The sequence below is a fragment of the Nipponia nippon genome, unplaced genomic scaffold (genome assembly GCF_047370975.1).
Source record: "Nipponia nippon isolate SJK-2023a ecotype South Korea unplaced genomic scaffold, ASM4737097v1 scaffold_31, whole genome shotgun sequence".
Lineage (NCBI taxonomy): Eukaryota > Metazoa > Chordata > Aves > Pelecaniformes > Threskiornithidae > Nipponia > Nipponia nippon.
The window spans coordinates 587899-611438 of NW_028262349.1; the positions used below are offsets into that span (position 1 = coordinate 587899).

Genomic DNA, 23540 nt, shown 5'->3' on the forward strand with positions numbered 1-23540 from the left:
TGCTCCCTTGTGCTTTGGCTGCTTTTCCTCTTCTGCCCAACCCTGCCCACTCTCCCGGCTGTCCCCATCCCTGCCTGCGGGTCTCCGCCGCTCCCCGCGGTGATTTACAAGCCGTGACAAAAGGGAGCGGATGCTCCTCCGCGCGGGGCCAGGTCGCACGGGGTTTCGCCGCCACTGTACGGCGATGGGTCTGGGGGAGGCGGTGGCGTGGGAGGATGCCAAATGAGATCTCTGAGTCTGCACCGCTGCTGCCGCCTTCGCTGCTGGTCCCTGCCCTTGGGTTGGCATCCTCCCTGCCGGGGCTCCACCGGCCGCTCCCGCGGGAGGACGGGACACGGCTGGGGGTCACCCGGCCTCGTGGCTGTGCCGCTGCTGGTGGTGACACGGTGACACGCGGGAGCCCGGTGCGGTGCTGGATCCCATGTTGCCACAGCAACGCGGCAGGAAACTGCAGCAGCAGCGCTTTCCTGCTGCGGCGGGAGGATGGCGAGGGGGTCTCGGTGCGCTGGGCCCCTCCAGCCCCGGGGCTTTGCAGGACACTTCATGTGGCAGTGATGCCCTGGGTCACACAGCCCCCCCCGCTCCCTGGGGTGCGATGGAGCACCCAGCACAGCTCGCAGCCCCCTCCTCACCCCGGGCAGCCGATGGGTGGTCACGCGTTGAGTGCAGTAACGGGATTGCTTGTGCTTGCCTGATGGTTAATGGGCTGGGGAGTCTGGAAGGGCTTTAGCCTGGCCTGTGGGAGGGGGAGAAGGACCTTGAGCCCATTTCGGAGGCGTGGGGGCCCCGGTCGGCCACCTCTCTCCTGGGAAGGGGGAGCACACACACCAGCAGCACCGCACCCTCCCTCGGCGCCGGGCTGCTTGGCCACGGCGCAGGCTCAGGTGCTCAGGCAGGGCCCCCCCGAGTCCAGCGCGCCGAGCCCTGCCCTTGGCAGCGCTGGGGCTCTCCTGGCCCTCGGACCACGGCACTCACCTGCTCGGAGCAGCCCCCGCGGCCGCTGGTGAGCCCCGGTCCTGCCCCCCACCAGCCATGGGACCAGCAGCCCCCCATCCTGGCAAAGGAGCCCAGCCGGGGAACATCCACGTGTTTATTTGCTTTTCAACCCACAGCAGTTCCAGCCATTGCCCGACAGACGCGTTCACAGCCTGGAGACCCCCTCCCGTCCCCCCAGAACCTCAGTCCCCAGCCCAGGGCTGCTGCTCCTGGGGACAGAGCTCAGCTCCGGCTCCCCCCGTGCCAGCCCCGGGCCCCACGCCCCCACCCCAACGCCCACCCTCCACTTCGGCCCGTACAGTATTTACAGTCTCTGCGTGCCCAGAGCCCCTGGGCAAACCGCCCCCTCCCAGCACCGTCCCCCCCCAACACAGCCCAGTGGCGCAGGATGGGGTCTGTGATGACCCCTCCTGCGCAGCTCTCGCAGGACCCCTAGCACCCACAAACCCCCCTGGCAGCCCCCCCTCCCCAGGACCCCTTGATCCAGCCCCCCCAAAGCCCTTCAGCACCATTTACTCCCCAACTGCCCCCCCGTACACTTCCAGAGCCAGAATAAATTACCCCTCAGAAATGTCAGCACCTGTGTTAGAGAGAAAAAGAAAGTCAAAAGTGCTTGGAGCCACGCAGCCCCGCAGGCCGGGGGCAGAGCCCCGAGCCCTCCCAGCTGCCCGGGCGGGAGCGGGGTCCCACATCGGAGGGTCCCGCACACGTCTCGGCTGGCTCAGCATCCGGCGTGACTGTGCTCTGCCATGTCCTCGCGCCGCTTGGTCACCCCGATGCCAAAAACAGCCCTGTCTTGATGCCCCCCAGCAAAGAGGGACCCCAGCGTTATGGAGCCCGCCTGAGCCGGGGCAGGGGAGCGGGGGTCCAGGCGCGGGGAAGGCAACAGGGCCTCAGTCCTTAAACCTCCGGCTGGCTTGCATTTTCTTGTAGTAGTGGTCCACCTCGCTGTCCACCTGCCCATCCCTCTCAGCCGGCTTCCTCCGCAGCGTGGACTCCCGGCTGGCCGTGCCCAGCAGCCCCTCGGTGGTGGCGTCGTCCCCCCGCTCCCCGCTGCCCCCCGCCGCCCCCGGGATGGCGGCCAGGCTGCCGTAGCGTGGCTCGTCCTGCTCCATGTCGCTGACGGAGGAGCCAGGGGAGATGCCGGCGCTCTTGGCCGGGCGGAAGCCGCGGAAATCCTTCCCCATCTCGCTCAGCTCGTAGGCGTCTGGCACCTCCGGCCCCTTCGGCCCCGACTTCCACTCCCAGGGCCCGTTGCCGGCAGAGAGGTGGACGACGGGGTGGTGGGGGGCGTGGGCGTCGATGGTGATGATGCTGGAGCTGTCCCGCTCGGAGGGTGAGCGGTACTGGGAGGAGTCGGAGCTGGTGGAGGAGGAGGAGGTCTCCGAGTGCTTGGGGGTGACGGAGACGATGCTCTGCTGCTTGGACATGGCGATGACCTGCATCAGGCGCGGCGGGTTGGCCACCCTCTGCGCCCCCCCCTTCTCCGCCACCATCACCCACTTGGCCCGCACGGCCGCCCCGCTGCCAGCCGGGACGCCGGCGCCCGCCTGGCTCTCCTCGGGGATGTGCACCAGCTGCGAGGCGCCCGGCCGGGGCTGGATGAGGACGCGGGGCCCCATGGCCGCCCGCTCAGCTGAGCGTGCTTGCACCGTGGGGTAGAGGGAGGGGGGGACGTCCTCGCCAGCATCCCCTGCGCCCCGGCCTTGCGCCGCCTCCTCCGCCAGCGTCATGCTCCGGCCCTCCAGCGACTTCTGCTTCCACTCGGTGATGAGCTGCTTGGAGCGGGAGGCGTCCACGGGGACGTGGATGGTCATGTGGCGCCGCGCGGGGTCGTCCATGGAGGGCGTGTTGACACGGGGCAGGGTGTTGCTGAAGGTCACCATGTTCTCCTTGCCCATGGGGCTGCGGGGGGCCAGCAGGTCCACGTCCACGCTGGCCCGCTTCAGGCTGCCCAGGGAGTTCTTCTCCCGTGGCACCGGCCGCGCCACCTCCTCCAGCCGTGTCTGCGGGTTCAGCTCATCGGTGCTCACCGACTTGTTCTGGTGGTAGACGGAGTCGTGGCCCCGCTGCGTCAGCGCCCGCAGCGCGTCCTTGGCCGGCACTGGCACCGGGACCCTCTCCGTTGGGGCGCGGAAGTTGCCGACGGCGTGGTAAGCCTACGGGAGGGGGAGCGCGGGGTCAGCCCAGCCCCGGGGACCGCGGCCCATGCTGAGCATCCTTCCCTCCTGAGCCACCACGGCCGCCCGAGAGCAGGGACCAGCACCCACCAGGTAGGCAGCAATGCCGGAGCCGATCAGGAAGCCCACGTAGACGTCGGCAGGGTGGCTGCGGTACTGGGTGATCTGGGTCAGGCCACAGATGCCGGCGGCGATGGCGAAGGCGAAGACCAGGATGGGCTTGAGGAGTTTGGTGCTGTCCGAGATGATGGAATTGAAGTACATCTGGCGGTGGCGACAATGGAGCAGGAATAGGCTGTTAGTCACGGCTCATGGCACCGGCACCCGCTGCCACCACGGCACCGCAGCCTCCCCCCTCCCCAGCCACCGGCCATGCAGAGAGCTTTGGGTGCAAGTGTCTGAGCGTGCATGGGTGAGACGCTGCGCACAGGGGTGTGTACACACCCACGCCCCAACACGGGCACACGGGCATCGAGCAGAGCTTGTCTGTGCACAGGAGGCTGTGTGCCGACAGGAGAGGGATGCTGCTGCCCGGCGGCACAGCGCTCGTGCTGCCCCCGAGCCGGCACATGCGTGGCCGAGAGCTGGGCAGCACCGGGAACTCACCGACACGTAGACAGCAGCAAAAGCCGAGAGCGTCGCGTGCTGGGACGGGAAAGTCTTCCTGCGGGGGAGACGGGAGCACAGTTGGGATGGGGCTGGAGGGTTGGCATTGCGGCACGGGTCTCCCCCCGGCACGTACCTGGCGGAGAGGATGGCGTGCTTGTCCGTGCCCGAGCAGATGTCCTGGGTGATGTAGGGGTTGGTGTCGCAGGGGGTGCCCAGCAGCGTGTAGTTGGGCTTGCAGACGGTCAGGAAGAAGGGCGCGTGGTAGCCGGTGGCCAGCTGGATAACGTCCGTCACCAGGGCCGTGGCACAGAGCCCGAACACATGGACGCCTGGGGATGGCAGGAGTCACCCCCTGTCCCATACAGGGCACCCAAGGCCCACCCAGCCCCGGGGCACCCACAGGCGCTGGGAAGGGTCCAGCGCGGTCGCTGCGGCCTGGGTGGGGCTGTGCATTCCTGCTATCGCATCCAGGGTGCCCCTGCGTCCCCTCCAGCCCCTGCGGCAGGCAGGGCTCCTGCCCGGGCTGCGGCACAACGTACCCACAAACCTTACGGTCCGGCGCAGGAAGGAGTTGAAGTTGCAGCCGCCGGCGTTAATGCTGCCCTCGGCACTGGCGCGTCCCTTCAGCCTGGACTGCAGGCAGTACACGATGCCCTCCCCGACCATGATCTGGGGAGGAACCGGCAGCTCAGGGGGTGCTGCCCCGCGGGGATCGGGGGGTCCGGGCTGTCAGCAGTGCTGCCCTGCGGATGCAGGGCACCGCCGGGCTCCCCGCACCGGTCCCCTGGTGCTGCTGGCACCAAGACCCCACGCCCTGGCTCTGCCCTGGGCAGGCTCCATCCTCCCCCCCCAGCGGGACGAGCCCTGGGACGCACCGAGGCGGCGGGCGCGGCGAAGGCCAGGCTGAGCAGCATCAGGAGCGGGATGAGCTCCTCGTTGGTCTCCACGTAGGGCATGGAGAGCGCCCGGTCGTGGCACTGGAAGCCCACCTTGGCCGGCTTGAAGAGGTCCGTCAGCTCCAGGAAGTAGAGCGTCACGATGGAGGAGGCCACGATGGGCAGCTGGGGACAGGAGCGTCGGGACCACCGCGCCGCCCGGTACGACGGGCACTGGCATCGCGCCGCCCCGCCGGGAAGGGGCGAAGCCCCCGTCCCCTCCACGCCCGGGCAGGGCCAGGGGAAGGAGCCCCCCACCCCACGTACCCCACACCCACCTCCACGAAGTAGAAGCAGGGCAGGAGCGTCATGCTGTCCTTGGGAGCCCTGGCCTTCTCCTTGGGGGGGATCATGGTCCTGGGGCAGGCGCCGGGGTCCCGCCGCGCTGCGCCTCCGCCCTGCCGTGGGGCAGCAGCGTCACCCCCGGCTCCCGACCCCACGGGGGAACCGGGCAGCCCCGCGCTCGCCCTGCTGCCGCTCACCGGGGAGAAGCTGCCGGTACCGGGGGGCTGCCCCCGCCGGGACCCCCCGGGCATCGCTGCCCCAGGGGACCCCCAGCAACCCGGGGGGGCCCGGCCGAGCCGGGGGCTGCGACAACAGGTGGGGCGGAGGCTCGGCTGTCGCGACAGAAGGCCACTACCGCGACAGGCGGCGAGGCTGCTGCGGAGGGCGTGGAGAGGGGGTGTGCCGCCCGCAGAGCCCAGCCGGGGTGAGGGTCCCCGGGCACCCCCCGGCCCCAGCCCCCGAAACTGCCACCGAGCCCCGGCTGCAAAGGGGGGGGGACGGACAACGGGGATGGAGCAACGGGGGGCAACAGCGGGGGGGCAACGGCGGGGGGGCAACGGCGGGGGGGCTCGGGGGCAATGGCGGGGGGATTCCCGGGCAGCCGGGCTCCCCGGGCGGGCCCCAGGGCGGCCGCTCCCGGCGGGGCCGCAGCCGCGGGCGGGGGGCGGGCGGGGGGCGCGGCCCTTTGTGCTCCCGCGCCCCCCCACTCACCTCTGCTGCGCCGCCCCGGGGCCAAGCGGGGCCGGGGGCGGCGGGGGCGGCCGCGGGGCTCCCCCGGAGCCGGGATGCTCCTGCCTCGGCCGAGCGCGGGGAGCGGCGCCTTCCTCCGCCCCCGCCGCCTCCTCCTCCTCCTCCGCCGCCGCCGCCGCCGCCCCCCGCCCCGCCCCGCCCCGCCGCTCCCGGCCCCTCCCGGGGCGCTGAGCCCCCGCGGGCCCGGGGGTGGGGGGCGAGACAAAGGGGCGGGCGGGGCCGGGGGCAGCGCGCGGGACCGACCCCCGCGCCGCTCTGCCCCCCGAACCTGCGCTGCACCCGGCCGCGCTGCAGGCACCGGGGGCCCAGGGCCCCCCGCCCCTTCCCCCCAGGTGCTGCGGGGCGGTGGGGTCGCACCCCGCCCCGGGGACCCTCCTGCTCTGCAGAGCCCCGGGGCTGGGGTGAGCCCAGGGCTGCCAAGCCGGGGCTCCCGCAGCGTGGGTGCGTGGCCCCCGAGCCCCCCGCAGAGCTCTGCCCCGCTGGACGGGGGCCATGGGGCACCCGCCCTCCCCACGGGCACCGCTGCGTCCCGGGGGCCTCGGGGGTGACGTGGGGACAAACCCTTGTGCCGTGCCAGCACCGGAGCAGCGGGGATGGAGCCCGAGGCCAGCCTCAGCTGGAGCCTCGCGTCTCCCCATTTTCAGGGCTGGGGAAGCGGGTGCAGCTCCCTGTGCTCCCCCAGGGACTTCCAGCACCTCTCGGCGGAGGAGGAGGCACCCCAGGCCCTGTCCTCCCCCACCTTTGCTGCGCCACACTCGCAGCGGATCCCAGCCCCGACCAAGCCCGACCCTGTCCCCCACGTCCTATGCCCATGTCCTGCACCCCACGCTCGGCCCCTCGCCTCCCCCCCGCCCACCCACTCACGGTCCCGCCCGGGCTCTGCGCGGCCCCACGCCGCGGCGCCGGCTGCCACGCGTTGCCCTTGTTCCATTTTCGGCCCTAAGTGGGCAGAAATCTCCCGGCGTATTTAACGTCTAAATCCCGAATCCCTGGAAGCCACGGTTAAGCCGCTCTCCCTGCGGAAAATCCCCGGTTTGAGCCAGACCGGGCCACCGCCAGCGCTGGCCACGCCACGCCGCTCTCCTGCCGCCCGTGTGGTCCGACGCCTTCCCGCCATGTGCTGCCCAGCAGGCGGGAGAGAGCGGGAAGCCGAAGCCGCCCCCGCAGAGGGACCCCTCGCCGCCCTCGCACCCCGGCCCCCGTGGCCCGGCACCCTCCTCACCGGTGTCCCTGTCCGGCCGGGGCCGGGGGTTCCTTGGTGCTGGGGGTCGGGGGCTGGCGGGCGCGGGGGCTCGGGCGGCCGATGGCTCGGGGTGGTGGGGTGTCTGCGCGGCCGGACAAAGGCAACCCGGCAGTTCTGAGCTGTGAAGGCTCGTGGTGCGTGAGGAGGAGGAGGAGGAGGAGGAGAAGGGTGGGCTCCAGCCCCTTGCCCGGTGCCCCGGGAGCCCGGCCGAGCTGCGGGGCAGACCCGCGGTGGGTGAGGGGCGCTGGGGACGGGGGCGAGCGCGGCTCTGGGGTGCGGGGACACACAGGGCCCGGGCGGGAGCCGAGGCAGTGACTCCGCTCAGCGGCACCAGGGAGAAAGGCAGAGGGGACCGGGGCTGCCACCGCTGCCGCCACCGCCGCCGCCGCCGCCACCGCCCCCCAGCCCTCGCAGGAGCTCCTCGCGGGGCAGGGGTCTCCCATGGGGACCCCCTCCAGGTGCTGCTGGTCCTGGCCCTGCTGTCCCGTCCTCGCCAGCCCCAAGGGCAAACCCACGGCGATGCTCAGCTCCGCACCACGGCCCCGGGCACCCAGCGAGCTGGCACCCGGCACCCACCGTGCTGGCACCCAGCACCCACCGCCACGCTCCCTCCGACCCTCCCCAGGCAGCCAGCCGGAGGTTCCTGGTCCGGGGGTGCTGGGGTCAGGCCTGGGCGCTGCCGCATGTGCCGGAGCCTTCACGTGCCAAGAGCCGGATTCGGTTTTGGCTTTGAAAACAACAGCGCAGAAATCCCCCGCAGCGGGTGCCAGGTCCAGCAGCTGGGACAGGCTGTTGTTTCCTCCTTCCCTGCGCTGTTCGTGCCGGGAACTCTTGATCCCTTTTATAAGCTGAATATTTAAAAACACTCGGCCCACGCTACGGAAACCCCCCCGGCTCCTCCTGCGCTGCCCTTTCCTGCCCCGCTGCTGCCCCGAAGCTGGACATAAAAGCGAGCCCCAGCCCCGGCCCCGGCTGAGCCGCGTCCGTCCCACAGAGCCCACGGACCCCACGGCCAGGGCAGAGGCAGCGCCGGGCTCCACCGCAGCCATGGGGTTGAGTTCTGCTCCTGTCCTCGTCCTCGCTCTGCTGCTGCTGCTGGGGGCCCTGGTGAATGGTGAGCGCGTCCCCCCGCACCCCGGGACGGGGACAGGCTGGGGCAGCGACATCCCCAGCACAGGGTGGGGGTCCTTCCCAGCCCCCCGATTCCTGCCTCTGTCCGCAGCCGGGCGCTGCCGTGGCGCACAGGGAAGGGCACAGGGACGCCGGGAGGGGGCTGCCGGGGTGACCCTGCCCCGTGCTCCGTCCGGGCTGGCTGGGGCGATGCCCGGCTAACCCGGCCTCTCTCCCGCCTGCAACAGGGCAGCCCCGGGGACGGATCCTGGGGGGCTATGAGGCCAAGCCCCACCTGAGGCCGTACATGGCCTCGCTGCAGCTGGACGGGCAGCACGTCTGCGGGGGCTTCCTCATCGCTGAGCAGTGGGTGCTGAGCGCTGCCCACTGCACCGAGGAGATGTGAGTGCTGGGGGTCAGCGTGGGGGCTGCTCTGTGCTGGGGGTGGCTGCTGGCTCAGGCCAAATCCTGCTCCCTAGCCCCGACCCCAGTGTTGGAGCGCCAGGGCTCTGCTCCCGCCCGCAGTGACCCCCCGGGAGCTCCCGGCAGCCAGTGGGGGCTCTCTGGCACCCCACAGCACCCTGTTTCTGTGGCTGGGTGCAGCGACAGCCCCAGCTCCGCGTGCCCCACGCGCTGCCTCTCTTCCAGGGACGGCAAAGTCTTCCAGGTCCTCCTGGGCGCCCACTCGCTGACGGAGCCGGAGCCCCACAAACGCCTGTACCGGGTGCGCGCCCAGATCCCCCACCCCGGCAGCAACATCCACAATAACAAGGACGACCTCCTCCTCCTCCAGGTGGGCTTGGGGCTGCCGGGACCCTCCTCCCTGCTCCTGCAAATCCCTCTGCCCCCTGGGACCCCGTGGGGTCCCTGATGACATGGGGGAAGCCCCCAAGGCCAGGCTGGGACTGCTCCGTCCCCTCTGTGCCCCCTTCCCTGTCCTGTGGGACCGAACTCGCGTCTCCCATTTGGGCTGCATCCAGATGCCTCCGTCTTCCCCGTGGTCCTTGTGGCTGCGGCGCCGGGGGCTGTGGGTGGAACGGTGAAGCCTGGAGCACGGCCGAGGCTGGGGCTGTCACGGCGTCAGGGCTGGGCTCGCTGTGCCCCGCTGGGTCCCGGGCCGTAGACAGCCCCTGCTGACCCTGGTCCCCTCTTGCTTCGTGGCAGCTGGAGGAGAAAGCGGAGCTCAACGCGCACGTGCAGGTGCTGCCGTTCCAGCGGGAGGACAGAGACGTGGCGGCCGACACGATGTGCCTGGTGGCAGGCTGGGGCACCACCAGCCACAGCGGCCGCCGGCCAGGCAAGCTCTACGAGGTGGAGCGGCCAGTGATCAGCCGTGACATCTGCAACCAGCGCACCTACCACGACCACACCGTCACCGAGAAGATGATGTGCACTGACTCCCGCAGGAAGGACACCTGCAAGGTACCGCTCCCCCGGCCTCCCGCTCCCTCCTTTCCCGGACATGGAACCGTGGCCGGACCCACGGGCTGGGGCTGCCGACCCACTCGGGGTTTGGGGCGGGGGGATGCCCGCAGCCAGAAGAGGCGAGGGCGTGGGGCTGCGGGGCAGGACGGGGCTGCGTCCCCAGGGTGAGGGGGGCTCCTTGCCCTGTGCTGGCCACAGCAAAGCAGCTCCTGTGAGCCTGGAGCCAGGGACGAGGCCATGGGCACAACCCAGCGTGCCCCCAGGGTACCCACCGGTGGGTCTGCCAGGATGCCAGGGGCCACGCTGGAGGTCCCCCCGCCTGCCCCACCACATCCCAGCAGAGCCGGGATCTGGGCTGCCGGAGCAGGGGAGGAGCGAGGGCTGGCGAGGGAGGACAGGACTGACCCCAACCCACGGCTCCTGTGGGTGAAACCTGTGGCTGAGAGCACCCAGGGGCTGAAGCTCTGCCCCCCGCGGAGCCCTGGGTCAGGCAGGGACCCCCAGCTCCAGGGTCGGGGTGGGAGACGGGCTGGGGCAGCCAGCAAACCCTCGGCGGTGCTGATAAGCCTTGGTCCTGCAGGGAGACTCCGGCGGCCCCCTGGTCTGCAGCGGGGTGGCCGAAGGGGTGGTCACGGCCGGCTCCCGCGTCTGCGGCAACTACAAGAAACCCGCCATCTACACCCGCATCGCCCCGTACGCAGCCTGGATCGACAGCGTCATGGCCTCGGCGGCCAGGGAGGGAGACGCTCGCTGAGCCGTCCCCAGGGACCCGGCTCCACGCCACGGCTTGCTGCTGCCAGCACGGCCAGAGCACCCGCGCTGCTGCTGGGGGCTGCCGCTGCTGCCCCGACCTGCTCCCGGGGCAGAGCATCCCCCGTGCCGGGAGGAGGGCTGGCCAGCAAGAAACCAGGGGATGGGGGTCCCCGGCCCCCGGCTCGCAAAGCACAGGGCCCAGCTGGGGGAGGGCGGGGGGTCACAGCCCCCACGCTGGCACAAGCCACAGGCTTTGCTGAATGCGCCCGCAACGCTGACCGCAACCCGCTGCAATAAAGCGATGATGATTCCTGCAGAGCTGCCGGGGCCGTGGGGGGGTCTGCAGGGGAGCCCCTGCCCCGGGGGTGTGGGCAGCAGCGGGAGGAGCTGGGCACGAGGTGGGGAGATGCTGAGCCCGTGGGGACGGCGTGGCCAGGGCCCCCTCCGCTCCCCACCACCACTCCCCACCGCCCACGCATTTGGAGGGAGCCCCATCCCCTCCTTCGCCTTGGCCATGTGCTGAGACCCCCCAAACTCGCCGCTGTGAGCGCTCGACCCCAGCTCTGCCCCAGCGTGGGCTCTCCTCAAGGGGTGCGTGGACTCCGCCGACACCCCAGCACCCCTCCGGGCCCCGCTCCCACCCCCGTGCCCCGCAGCCGAGCAGCCCCAGCCCATTGCCCCCGGCCGGGCGCCCACGCCTCGGGGCAGCAGGGGATGCATCCTGCTGCACGGCCATGGGCGATAAGGTCCGAAGCTGGGGCCTCCCGCAGGGTCATTGTGCTGAAACAGAATCTGCAAATGGCTGATAAAGTGGCGGGCAACGAGGCTGGGCAGGGTCCGTGCCAGGACCCTCGCTCCCTGTCCCAGGGAGAGGCAAAGGGGGCTGGACCGGGAGACGCTGGCGCTGGGCTCTTGGCCTGAGCTCGTTTTCAAGAGGGGCGGGGGTTAAGCAGAGCCCCTGTCCTCCCTCCAGCCCCAGGAGCGGCCGGCACCGCTGCGGCCCTGGCCAGGCCCTGGCCCCTGTCTGTGCCCCCCCCGCGGCAGGGCCAGCGCCGGACCTCGGCGCAGAGGAGCCCCTCGCCCTCCCGCAGCCGTGGCTCCCCCAGTCCTTAGGGGCAGCAGGGCCAGGGCGAAGGCACGAAGGACGAGAGCGGGGCAGCAGCATCGCGGCAGGGAATTGCGAGACCCTTCCAGCATCCCCAGCTGGGAGCAGGGCAGAGCGGGACAAGGAGCGACGGACGCGGCTGGCGTGCGGCCCAGCGGAGGGCGAGGGACGGGGAGGAGGCCCTGGCAGGGGGGACGGAGGAGGAGAAAGCGGTTCTGGACTTTACAGCCCACCTTCTGTGTGCACAGCCGCAGCGGAGCTGAGTACAGTTTTACTTACAGGGGAAAAGAGCCTGAACAAGAAGGTGCAGTTTCCTAATTAGCCATTTGACTTTCCTTAGTTACCAGCAGAAGAGCGAGGCAGAGACCAGCTCCCTACAGCAACACGTTAAGCAGAGCCGAGACAAGCTCTTTGCCATCAGCTCCCTTTTTCGCTGACCCATGAACACGCAGCTCCCGAGGGAAAGGAACAGGGAAAGCGGGGCCTGCTCTCCCGTCAGGGCTCTCTGGGGGTGCCCAGCAGCCGTCCGGCCGGGCAGGAATCGGCTCCGGGCCCCTCGGCTGCGCGGCATCAAAGCGCGGAGGTTTAGGCCCGGTTCTCCAGCGCCCTCAGCCCGGTTTGATCTCGGCAGGAGCCCAGGGCAGCTCCCCCATCCAGCTCCTGCTCCGGCCCCGCTCCCGCAAACCCGCAGCAGCAGCTGAAAGGAGCTCCTGCCGCCTGGGAGTCCCAAAGCTGCGCTGCGCAGTGAGGCAGCTACGCCCCGACGCGCGGGAGGCTTTTAAAATTAAATCAATATCCAGGCAGCCAGAAGCCCACCCTAAGAACTGAGGGCCTTAGAGAGCAGAGCAAGCACACAGCGACAGCCCTCATCACCCAGCTAAAGACGGAGCAGGCAGGGCCGCTACGTTCCGCAGACGCACCGTCAGCACCCTTAAATTGCAGTTTCTAGCAATTTCTAGGGGTCGCTGAGCGCTGTCACGAGGGCAAGGGGTTGATGTGATTTTCGCCTGACCTTGGGAGCGGCGCAGCACTGTACAGCAGCAACACTCTTCCTCAAACACGCTCAAGGGTCCGGCTTTGTCTGACCCCCGGGACTTACAACAATCCTAACGACTTGATGTTTTCTCCTCTTGTGTCCATAATAACCTGACAGGAGCTTGAAAACATTAATTTCCCCTTCCAATTTTGCAAATGACGGCAGCTCCTTTCCTCACAGACGTGCAATTACCAGGGCTTTCCTGCTTCGCCTCTGTTCGTGCGCCAATCATCCTGGCCAAGCGCTGAACGACCGAAGTCACACAAAAGAGCACTGGAGTTTTGAAAACAAAGCAAACATTCTGTACAAAATTAAGGGAACTTTTATTTACAAAGGAGCTGCTGGTTCAGTGAGAGCCAAACAGAGGGGTTTGCTCCAGGCAGCAGCACTCCTGTGCTCCTGCTCCTCCGGAGGGGGAAGAAATCGCTCCATTAAAAGAGACAGGTACGACGGCGGAGTCTCCCATCAGAGGAGCAAGGCTGGAGAAGCGCAGGGCGACAGGGAGTAGCCAGCCCACGCTCACCTCCAAGCAGCTGGGAGCAAAGGACGAACACAAGGTGCCAGGTATCTGCTCCCTTCACAGGGACTTTGCTCACCCCCAGCCACCACCCGTCACCTCTCTGCCCACGCACGGGCGTGCGCCGGGGCCCGGCCGAGACTCGCGCAGCCGGGCTCGCTCCTCCCAGGCCCCTGGCCCCAGCTGACACCAACAGGGAAACCTCCGGCATGCCCTCCCAGCTCTTCCCTGTAAAAGAGGGAGAGCTCCCTCCCCTCTTTTTTAAGGCAGAAAGATCAAGGCAAGACAAGCAGCAGCACTGCTGCTCAGCCGCTCGGCGCCGCCTCGCAGGCGGCATCAGGACGATGCTTCGGGAGAGCGCAGGAGAAGGGCTGCCCTTCCTCGGTCCCAAAGGCCTCCAAGGAAGGAGGCTCGGAGCAGCTCCCCTGCGGCGCCCGCTGTTCCCCCGTGCCCCTGGACGGGGGGCTCAGGGGTAGCTGAGGGGCATCCTCCTCCACAGCCCCCCGCACAAGCAGTTTTTGATCCAGCGCTGCTCCCACTGCTTCACCGCGGTGACTTTGTTTGGCGATTTCAGCATCGTGACACAGCCACACCTGGAAGGGAACAGAGCTGCAGCCAGGCCCAGGAGACACAGAAGCCCAGGAAAAAAGCCAGCACTGCTGGGGCACCTGTACGGGTCTCCGAGGAGGAGGAAACCAGCTTTTGTCATTTGCAGGTGACACTGTGAGCACTGAAAACCAGCTGAAACCATGCGAGCAATTACCCTAAATGAAGGGAGGTTATCTTGGAACAGGAGGCCGTCTTCAAGACAACAGCCCCCAGCTGCTATTTATACATAAAACAGCAGACAGGCATCTTGTAAAAATGATCTGCTACAGAGACTTTCTATTAAAACCAATAATTAAAGCTAATTCAATCACATGATTAGATGGAAGTTCACTCCCTGCACCATTATTTTGAAATCCAGGCTCTTTTGTGAGGGTGGATGAAGAGGACAGCACAAAAGGACTTAAAATGCAAACCTAGTTTGAAAGATGACCCAAAAATGGCACCATGGATACTGTGGTTATTTCCTCTCAGCAGCTCCTCCCCAAGAACAGAGGTAGTTTTATTTAAAGACCAGACCTGCAAAACAAGCTGGGGATCTCTCATCACTAATAAAGACTCCTCCAGGCCAGATTCTGGTCTCCATTTACCTGCGCAGCCTGACTGCCCTCAGATTTTCCTGCAAAAGCAGGATCGTATTTATTCCGCGATGCACAAGTCAGCCCTTACAGGAAATGTAGTTCAGTCCCTGGCAATGACGAATGCAGTTAATTCGCATGGAGCTGGGGGGTTACTTTGCACCAGGCAAAGTAATAGGGTTTTTAATCTAACAGCCATGCTGCAACGATACAGCAGCAGCCATCTCGAGTCAGCGAGCTGCTCTTCAGCAAGCACTGTAAGGATCTCGGTCTCCCAGGTTAGGGATGCCCTAAACACCACCACAACGGCTTTCTTCCAGTGCAAGGGGCAGTGCCATACACCAAAAGCCTTATGAGAGAAGCAGCATTTCCTCCTGCAGACGCAATTAACATACAACGTTACCGGGATGCCGGCTAGGATGGTAAACAGAGAGTAGGAGAGCTTCAGAATGACAAAAAGAACAGTTCGAGCTTCTGCCGAGCCCGCCTCTGCACCGAAGGGGTTGCGCCTGCACTGCTTACCTGGTGCATGACTTGCATTCCTCCGTTGGGTATGCTCCCAAATGAAGCCGCCTCAGGTGATCAATTTTGGGCTGTCCAGGCGCCCTGGGTAGGAAGGACGGGTACTTTTCTAGAATATCACTTTCTAAAAGCTGTTTCCAGGCCAGTGAGCTGCATTTCAGTGGCCAACATGACACAGGCTTTGACTACCTAGTCCACCGAGCGCCATGGGATCCGAGGCCATGCTGACAGGAACCTAATCGCAAACTAGCATTTCCCCCCCTTCCATTTGCCATCTCTTTTCACTACTTTAAATTCCCAGCCCGTTGCAAGTAAGACACAAATTTAGGCAGAGAGGATACCGCTCCTGGGTCACACCAGCAAGCGGACGAGCCAAAAACCACAGGCATCCCAAAGCCACTGACCTCTCAGAGCTGGGAAGAGATCCCAGCCCTCCCGACACCCTCTCTCACTGCGCCACCATTCGTTTCAGGTCTCTGTACCTGACAAAGGCATCGAACTGGGACGAGACAGTGTGACCAACGAGCCCAGGAGCTTTCCCAAACTGCAGCCGGACGAGCTGTTTGTTCTGCAGCTTGCTGATAATGCCATCGTTGATGGGCAACCAGTCAATATTGGGAATGAGCAACTGGCTGGGCAGAAGGCAACATTCGTCTATCAGGGTATCATCTGGCTCCGTTATGTGATTTTCCTCACGACCTGCATGGAAAATGAAGCAGAGAGAGAGAACCAGCGTGATCTTTAAATTTCTCACTTAGAGTTCAAGAGAGCTGCGTGCAGTTTCCTCCTCCATCCGCCAACACAGCACAGAAAACAATAAACTTGGCAGCTGTACTTGCCCTTTCTAAACACTACAGACTCGCTCAGAAGTTACGCCCCGCAATTATTCCTTTCACGCACAATCCACATTAAGGAAGGATTCTTTTGTTCAGGGAAAGTGGCAAACACTTACAGCACAGCCAGAGTTTAGTCAGGAGCCTGAAGAGGAGGGACATGCTGTCCTGGGTGTCGGAGGTCGCTGTGTAGACGGGGAGGCAGCTCGGCTTCAACAGTCCCCAGATACGGATCACCACCATCAGCTCCCTGAACATGCCCAAGGACGCTCCGTCTCGCAGAAAGCTGTGTCCCGGCCGCACAGGGGAGCCCTGCAGAGGAGAAACCAGCTGAGATTGGGACGCACACACAGCCTGCTGGAACCACCGCTCTGTTTTCAGACAACGCCTTTTTCCGAGCTGCACGCAGCCTGTGGAACTCGCTGCCAGAGGATGCCGGGGAGGTCAGAGGCACACAGAGGTTCATAAAAGGTTTAAACAAGTCAGGCAGCTACTGAGCCCGCTTCTCTGAATGTGGCTGCCAGTCACTACACCACCGATGCCCAGCTGGGCACAGAAAGGGCCATTTTGTATTTCTGCTGTTTCTCACACCCTTCTCCCAAGTGCCTGTTCCCATAGGAACACCGGGGTCGTGTGTGACTTGGCTAAAGCTACCCCAACACTGCCCGCAGACTTTTTTGCTCTTCGCGGTCTGTTCTCAGGACCCCAGGCTCTCACCTGGTTAGGAAGGCTGGCCAGCAGATAGAGCACGAAATCTCCCACCCACTGGATGAGCTGCTGCAGGGACTGCAACGTGGTCATCTCCAGGACAAACTCTTCCGTCTTCAAGTTAATCATCACCTTGTCAATGTCTGAAACAGAAGCAAGACATCTCCTGGCTCAGGAAGAAGATGGATCCAAACTTCACCCCCTGTCCCTGCGGTGCCAAGAGAGGCCACCCTCTTCTTCCTCAGACCCAGGGAGTTACTATGAGCCCGTGACACTTTATATCGAACCTAAAAGGGGAACGATCTGCTACAAGGCACTCAGAACGCAGTGCCTGATGTTATGAGCAATCGCTACCTATATCCGTGATCTTGGAGCAGATCTCGGTGAGTCGGTCCCCGGGACTCTTGTCCGGGGTGTTCAGGAAGTGTGGGCGTAGCAGCGATTTCAAGGTGCAGCTAATGGCAATCAGGAACAGCTTCGCGTGGTAGTCACACACACGGGCTATCGTGCTGGAGGAGAGCTTGCAGAGAGAGGCCTTCATGGCAACAATGCGCGTGGAGAGGACCTGATTGACAGAGAGGCACCAGGAACAATACAGAAGTAAAGGCAGAATTAGAATAAGCTCATTAAAGCAAGCTGCTTTATTCTCTGCTCTCCATTTCTGCTACAAGAATGACATGAATAGCGAATACCCTCCTGTGCATGTACAAACAGTGCTACTGTTCCCAGAATCGCTGCCAAAAATAGACTTCACCACCTCACCAGAAGTTTCCAACAGGTAGAGACCCATTAACGTTAGTGAAAACGAACACTGCTTAAACGGAGGTTCTTCACGCCTCAAATACTGCTCGAGCGGAGTCTGCAGAGACAGCACGGCCAGGTAGGCAGAGCCGTCTGTCTTCTGAGCACTGGCAGTTACTACTCCCCCCTCCCGGTCACCGAGACCCCTCCACGTGCCCACCCTCTGCAGAAAGCCGGGGAGCTCCCGCTCCTGCTGACCTGCTGCAGGGCCGCATTCTGGCGCATATACTCTTCGTGCAGCTTCTCCACCAGGTTCTGGACCATGTTGGGTTGGACGTGGAGCAGGATGTCCCACCAGTCGTAGCCAGTCACCATGCAATACTCCAACAGGAACAGCAAGTGACGGAGGGACATGTTCATGTCCAGCACATGGCCCATGGAGGGGGAGATACGAAGCATGCTCAGCTGCAGGGAGGAGGCAAAGGGAAATCCGTATCAAGAACTGGATTGAAAACGCTCCACAAAGCTACCACGCAACACATGGGCAACTGCCGCTCATCCCTGCCCCGAAGATACAATTCCTGCTGTAACGGGACACATCCCTTCTTGTTGAACATGGATGATACAGCTGGAAGTAACATTCCCAGAACTTTTCTGAATGATCTGTTGCCACTTAGAGAGATAAAGAGAGAGCCTGGACGAGAAGAACTAACGCCCCCCCGTAACAGAGCACAATACCTTCCCGTGACTGTCAATGCCAGCCAAGGCCAGAGACGTCCAGGAGAGCTGCATGGCTTTGAAGTGAACCAGGGGACCAGCAGTTCGCTGCCTTTTGATGGTCTGCTCGTCCACCGGGCGCTGGGAGGAAGAGCCGTAGAAGACAGCCATCATTTGCAAGGACAGGCGATGAACAATGTGGACGCTGCCATCGTGAAAAGCCAAAGCCAGACCTGGGGAGAGAAGACAACGGAGGCTGAGCAAGCAGCTCCTCTGGGTATAACCCAGACCTCGCCCAGAGGAGCAGCTGCCACCGAAAGCCCACGCGGCAACAACAGAGCACCCAAAAGGCTGCGGGCTCATGGGCACATTTGTATCTGGAGGCCACGTCAGCATTTGACAGAGATACGCCTCTTTCCGTGGACATTAAATGGGGCGGCTAGGGAGATACCCTGCCTTTGAAAGTTCTCCTATCAGCATTTCATACGGTTTGTTCCACATTCTCACTTCAGCCTCAGTTCAGAAGACAAAGAAGGTGAAGTTTCGGGCAGAAGCTACGTATTTAGGAGAAAGACAAGAGAGACTCCTTACCCAATCCAGGGAAGAATTTGGTGTCATTTGCCACCTTGAGATCAGTATTGGTCAGGGAGATTGGCAACTTCGGCAGAGCCACAGCCGAAACCCGATCCAAGTCATTGGTGGCAGAAAGAATTCGCCATTTCAGTATCATGGGTTGCTTGTCTCCAACTTTGAAAAATAAGTAAATAAGTGAGACACCTCTCCCCAAAGGGATCAGAAAATGTCGTGCCCCCCCCGCTGATTTCCGCCCACGCTCCCCAGCTACATGGGATTACAGATCCCGCCCTGACTATTTGTTCGTTCTACCAGACCAGTATATTTCCCTCATATTTCCCTATTTGTACAATTACTGAGATCAGAAAAAAACCCCACCAAACCAATAACTTGTTTTGCTAAATCTCTTTTGATGGAAGGCTCTGCTGGTGGTGATTAAAAAAAATCCTTATGTACAATAATCCTTTATACTTCGCTGGAACAAACGGCGTAGATTTGATTTTGTTATATCTGAAATCAGGTGGAAAAAACATGCAGACTGGATAGCTTGATTAAACTAGCTTTGCTGCATGGTCTTTCTCCTTTAGAAGGCTTGGCTCACTTGCTTCTCAGCAGGAAGAGTGGTTGCACAGCATAACACAGAAAATGTCTTTTATTGAGTGAAAGTAACAATTAAACCACTTCCTGAAACCAGCAATTTGTGGCCTAGGATGCAAACAGATGGAATAGAGCATGTGACTGAGAATACCTGAAAAATAAAGACGGGATTCTGGATAATCCCATATAAGCGATAATGGGTTTGAGAACCTGCCTTGCATTTTCACTTAGACCGTGCTCTTATTTTTAAGGGTACCCGGTGCAGAAACTCACCCACAGGGGAGATTTGCTGAAAGATATTATTGACTGGCAAGCCCTCTTTCCGCAGAGACCAGCACTCCACGATGCTGCTGTTTTGGTTGGAAGCACAAAGCAGCACCTGCAAAACAGAAACCTGTACTGCAACCACACGCACAAACTTTACAATAGGGAAAGACGCTATCCCGTTGCATTTTCTGCCCCTCCCTCTCCCCTCTATTTTGAGGCTCCTTCCCCTAATTAGCTTATATTCCACCAGCGAAAAGCAGGGGATTGCATCAGCAATATGTAACGGTGAAGTCCCTAGTTCCAGCCAGAAGGAAAGAGAAGCAGAACTCTGCCACGTGCTATCACAGCCCGGGCGTCTCCACATCACAAACGATCTCATCTCTCTCGAGCTGTGACCTGCTGATGTCACTCACGTACATCGTAAACCAAACGTAAAGGAAAGGGCAGGAACTGAACCGACTCTGAAGCCAGAGCAGACACCGCGCTCTCCAACAAGGCACTCCGTCCTAACCAGCGGAGAGAGAAGAGAGGTTGGGCTTCGTTGAATCACGTACCTTTCCAGAATCATATTGTCAATCCCCTGGCAAATAGAGCTAAGCTACTAAATTAAGTGACACAGCTCAAGAGCTTTAAGTGTTCTGGAGAGGGGCTGCTTTGAAGCTGAGACCTAAAGATGAAAGACTTCACATCCCAGAGCCTCCCGGACAGCCCGGCAGAGCTCCCCCAACGGCCAGTGCCAGATCCAGGAAACAAACAAAGCAAAGCAAAATCAGGCTAACGAAGGAGGGGGCTTTTCAGGCTGCTTTTCCACGAACTGGCGGGCTCAGCCGTTACACCCCCAGAGCTTTTAAGTGCAGCCTGCTCGACAGCAAAGCTGAACCAGCAGCACTTCCAGAAACAGCAACGCAAAGGGCACTGCAGCACACAATTGTTCACCTCCAGAGCCATGTGGGGAAGCCAAAGGTGGAGAAAACAGCTATTTCCTTGCTATTCATTTACCTCCTGCTTGCTTTAGCAGCAGATGCTCACCTGCTCTGACATGTCCCGAGCAAGGAATTTCAGGTGAGTGATTGCTGGGTATTTGTCTTTGCGGGCAGGGTCCGTGGTGCAGCGCATGAAGAGGGAAGGCAGGATTTCGGTGTCTATTTTGCACTTCTCATTCACCACGCTGACGCAGACTTTGTAGAACTGGACGGGGGAGGTGCTGCTGCCATCCGACGTGGCCACCACGATGTTCCCCCCACCAGTGAAGGCAACATCTGCCAAGGCGACGCGGCAGCGGAGGCGGCACAGGCTCTCTGTGGACGTCAGCACCTGCCCGTTGGGCTTGAGGAGAGAGACCGTCACCAGCCCACTGATGGTGACAGCAATCCAGCCCTCCATGGGCTTCCCGCCAAACAGCGTCAGCGAGGGAGAGAACTTGACCCTGGAAAACTTCTCACCAAAGTTCGATGCTCCAGACTGCGAACAAAGATCAACAACACAAAGACATTTGCACCCGATACTTGCAGCGCGCTCACGACTGCGGAGCTCTCCTCATTAAGTTGCTGCAGCGCGGGCCGCGGAGGTGAGCACAGCCAGGTGAGGGCACTGAGCTCACGCGCCCCACTCTGCTACATGGCCCTGGAGAGGCCCCTTCGCCCGAGCGGCTCCAGCTGCGCGGGCGGCAGCAGGAATGCCCCGGCCCATCAGCAAAGCCCTCGGAGCACCCTGGACGCAGAGCTCCAACCTCACCGACGTGGACTGAGCCTGGAAGGCCGACGGCCCCTCTGCCCTTCTGCGGCCAAATCCAGCTCCGACACCAAACCTGTGCAACCCTCTGCGTCCCTGGGCCTCGGGCCCCCCAGCACTCAGAGGGGGAAAGGCTTCTCTCTGTGGGACGCCCTAAGAGTTAATGTTTAAAAAAACGTAAGCAGGTAACTTCTACTCGGCAGACTTGCTCGTTTCGAGTCTGACAGAATTAGACACGTTTTTAAATGAGCAGCTTATCTCCATACGCATATGGCTCCCATTCCCAAATCCCTGGATCAAACCTCAGGACCTCGAATGCATTTCTTATGAATCACTACTGGTAGGCAAAGAAATGCTCTTATCTCCGTTTTACAGCCAAGGAAATCGACGCGCCAGACCAAGGAAGACACGTTTGAAGTGCCAGGAGAAACAAGGCATCCAGCCCCCGCTGAAATTTAGCAGGAACCAGGAATCTGACTTTTCTTTTTGACTGGAAAACTTCCCCTCTCCGCCTGGCCCAAGGCCACGGAGGAAGCCCAGAGCAGAGGAACACAGGCAGAGGCTTCCCAAGCCCTTTGCTAGCGACCCGAGCCAGCCTTCCTGACCGGGTCCCCTGCAGAGCTGGGACAAACCTTTTCCACGTGCAGGGCCAGCTTCACGCCGTTGTGCAGCCAGGACAGGGCCACAACCGGGTCCCCTTCCACCATACTGCCCACCGTGTTCTCCCAGCTGTTGGCCAAGTGATCAGTCATGCTCCAGCACTTGATGTGGCCGTCCGCGTCTGCCGAGAGCAGCCTGGAGCCTACGACAACGGCGCCTCATAAGAACCAGGGGGTACAGCCAAGAAATCAACTGAGAAATCCAACCGCCCCGGCGCAGTTCAAACGGAGACAGCCATTTCGTGGCTGCAAAGCGGCGGGCAACCTCCCCCTCCACAACAAATCGCATACCGTCGTTTCAGGGGACACACACACGTGAATGGCGGGACGCAGGGATAACGGAAGGGATCCAAGCTCACCTGACTGATCCCACTCCAAACAAGTGATGACTTCAGCGTGGCCAGAGTTAACGGAATAGACGTCCCACGGGTGCTCGGTGTCGATGATATGGACCATGTGAGTGAGATCTACAGGGAAAGAGAAGTGAATCGCCGTCCCCCGTTACCTACACAGCTGGGCATTTCTAAACCCGCGGAGCCTCCGCTGATGCAGTGCAAGACATAAAATATTTTGCATCAAGCAATTTTGGGAAGGACAACAACTGTGCTTGGCAACTCAGGGGAGGTACCAGATGCCAGCGCAGAGCTTGCCCTGGTTTAGCAGGGCGGGAACCACTCCCCGGCGAAGAAAATACCCCTCAAATCTCGGGAATGGAAGGGAAAGAAAGAGCACAGGTTTCCTGTGCAGCTGAGGGGTGCCAGGGTCGAAGCGGAGCACGGCCACCCGGCCCAGCAGCTCCCGAAGGCAGGACTCGCCGGAACGCGCCGCGAGTTCCCAGCAGACGGTACCCGGCCCTCCACAAGAGCGCCCTACCTTTTTCCTCCTCGTTTTTGAGGTCTGTGGTGAAAGCGATGAGGTTGCGGCAGGACCAGGCGCACACCAAGGGAATGGACGGGCAGTGGTTGCTTTTCGGCTTCTTCTCCCACTCGCAGACGTACGCCAGGTCCATCGCGCCGCCGGCAAAGCCCCGCAGAGCGGGGAAAGGCGCCCGCTCCTCCCTGGAAGCGAGGAAGAGCCGGTTCCGCGGGTCACCGGCCCGGCTGCACCGGCTCCCGCAGCGAGACCCGCCCAGGCCCTGCCACACCGCGACCCCGGCGCCCGGGCGGGGAAAGGGGGGTCAGGCCCCGCTCCCGAGGGGCGGGCGGGGACCCCAGGCCCCGGGGGAGGGTGTGTGGGGGGCACAGCCCCCCAGGCCGCGGGCGGGCACAAGCCCCGCACCGGGAGAAGCCCCGGCGCCCCTCACGGCGGGGGGAGCCGGGCCTGCGGCGGGGGCGCGGCGGGGGAGCCGGGACGCTGGCGGGGGGCGCCCACGGGCGCCAGGCCCTGAGGGGGGGGCGAGGGGTCCGGTACCGGGCGGGAGCGACCGCACTCACCGGCCCGCGCCGCCTCCGGCGAGGACCCCGCCGCGCCCCGCCCCCGCGGGCTGCCCGCCGCGCGCCTGCGCCCCCGCCCCGCTCAGGCACCGCCGTGGCCACCCCAGACCGGAGGCCCCCAGCGCTGGGCGCGCCAGTCAGTGGCTCTAATTTGCATGGACGCCTACCCAGAATCCACCGTGGGCAGGGACAGCAAACACAACCTGCGGATTTGGGAGATTTTGGTGAAGCCGAAGCAAAGCGAGGGGTTCGAGGGTCGGGGATTTTCGGGGGAGGGCTCACAAAAGATTTACCCCGCACGAGAAACCGATCGCCCTGTCTAGATCGTGGTATAGTTCTGGAACCTTAAATACCGCAGCGGCGTCCTTGCCATCCGTGCTCGCTTCGGCAGCACATATACTAAAATTGGAACGATACAGAGAAGATTAGCATGGCCCCTGCGCAAGGATGACACGCAAATTCGTGAAGCGTTCCATATTTTTGGGACCCGCCCGCCCCCTCCTTTTGCGGGCTCTGCCCGAGGGCCCCCGCCCCACGCCCCCGACCCCCGCAGAGACACAGCCGCAGCCCGGGAGCGCCGCGATTTATTGCTCCCGCGCCCCAGGGGACATCGCTGCTGAACACCAGGGGA

The 23540-nt window shown here is 63.3% G+C and overlaps 3 protein-coding genes and 1 non-coding gene across 7 annotated transcripts; 2 read left to right on the forward strand and 2 right to left on the reverse strand.

The window, feature by feature from the left end:
* Positions 1-1519: 1519 nt before the first annotated feature.
* PLPPR3 (phospholipid phosphatase related 3) lies at positions 1520-5830 on the reverse strand. Of its 2 annotated transcripts, XM_087769255.1 has the most exons (8): positions 5717-5830; positions 4999-5118; positions 4661-4846; positions 4325-4454; positions 3919-4114; positions 3783-3840; positions 3267-3440; positions 1520-3155 (listed from the first exon to the last, which is right to left on the reverse strand). In XM_087769255.1, the coding sequence occupies exons 2-8, from the start codon at positions 5071-5073 to the stop codon at positions 1890-1892; spliced, it is 2085 nt and encodes a 694-aa protein (XP_087625381.1). In that variant the 5' UTR covers positions 5074-5118; positions 5717-5830; the 3' UTR covers positions 1520-1889. The 2 variants fall into 2 exon arrangements, with proteins under 2 accessions (XP_087625381.1, XP_087625380.1); XM_087769254.1 differs by lacking the exon at positions 5717-5830 and having other exon boundaries at positions 4999-5370.
* Positions 5831-7944: 2114 nt separating this feature from the next.
* Positions 7945-10602, forward strand: CFD (complement factor D). The gene is made up of 5 exons (XM_009469165.2): positions 7945-8112; positions 8357-8510; positions 8757-8901; positions 9273-9530; positions 10114-10602. The coding sequence occupies exons 1-5, from the start codon at positions 8046-8048 to the stop codon at positions 10285-10287; spliced, it is 798 nt and encodes a 265-aa protein (XP_009467440.2). The 5' UTR covers positions 7945-8045; the 3' UTR covers positions 10288-10602.
* A 2124-nt stretch (positions 10603-12726) lies between these two features.
* Positions 12727-23272, reverse strand: MED16 (mediator complex subunit 16). 3 transcript variants are annotated; one of them, XM_087769090.1, is made up of 16 exons: positions 23203-23272; positions 23077-23112; positions 22350-22534; positions 21836-21943; positions 21450-21619; positions 20116-20547; positions 19093-19198; positions 18241-18396; positions 17671-17882; positions 17191-17397; positions 16546-16756; positions 16201-16334; positions 15603-15795; positions 15133-15349; positions 14651-14734; positions 12727-13537 (listed from the first exon to the last, which is right to left on the reverse strand). In XM_087769090.1, exons 3-16 carry the CDS (start codon positions 22483-22485, stop codon positions 13411-13413), a joined length of 2493 nt encoding a protein of 830 aa, XP_087625216.1. In that variant the 5' UTR covers positions 22486-22534; positions 23077-23112; positions 23203-23272; the 3' UTR covers positions 12727-13410. The 3 variants fall into 3 exon arrangements, with proteins under 3 accessions (XP_087625216.1, XP_087625217.1, XP_087625215.1); XM_087769091.1 differs by lacking the exon at positions 23077-23112 and having other exon boundaries at positions 23203-23221; XM_087769089.1 differs by lacking the exons at positions 23077-23112; positions 23203-23272 and adding an exon at positions 22910-23008.
* A 12-nt stretch (positions 23273-23284) lies between these two features.
* LOC148054315 (U6 spliceosomal RNA) lies at positions 23285-23391 on the forward strand. Its single transcript, XR_015707401.1, has one exon. It is a non-coding gene; the product is annotated as a U6 spliceosomal RNA (small nuclear RNA).
* The last annotated feature ends 149 nt before the right edge of the window (positions 23392-23540 follow it).

Coding starts and splice junctions, on each gene's coding strand:
- CFD (XM_009469165.2), top strand. CDS start 8,046: ATGGGGTTGAGTTCTGCTCCTGTCCTCGTCCTCGCTCTGCTGCTGCTG. Junction 8,113..8,356: donor GCTGGGGGCCCTGGTGAATG/GTGAGCGCGTCC, acceptor CGCCTGCAACAG/GGCAGCCCCGGGGACGGATC. Junction 8,511..8,756: donor GCCCACTGCACCGAGGAGAT/GTGAGTGCTGGG, acceptor CCTCTCTTCCAG/GGACGGCAAAGTCTTCCAGG.
- MED16 (XM_087769090.1), bottom strand. CDS start 22,485: ATGGACCTGGCGTACGTCTGCGAGTGGGAGAAGAAGCCGAAAAGCAAC. Junction 21,944..22,349: donor CAAAAACGAGGAGGAAAAAG/GTAGGGCGCTCT, acceptor CTTTCCCTGTAG/ATCTCACTCACATGGTCCAT. Junction 16,757..17,190: donor AGAATGCGGCCCTGCAGCAG/GTCAGCAGGAGC, acceptor TCTGTCAATCAG/GTCCTCTCCACGCGCATTGT.
- PLPPR3 (XM_087769254.1), bottom strand. CDS start 5,256: ATGCCCGGGGGGTCCCGGCGGGGGCAGCCCCCCGGTACCGGCAGCTTC. Junction 4,115..4,324: donor CCGGACCGTAAGGTTTGTGG/GTACGTTGTGCC, acceptor TGCCATCCCCAG/GCGTCCATGTGTTCGGGCTC. Junction 3,841..3,918: donor CACGCCATCCTCTCCGCCAG/GTACGTGCCGGG, acceptor TCTCCCCCGCAG/GAAGACTTTCCCGTCCCAGC.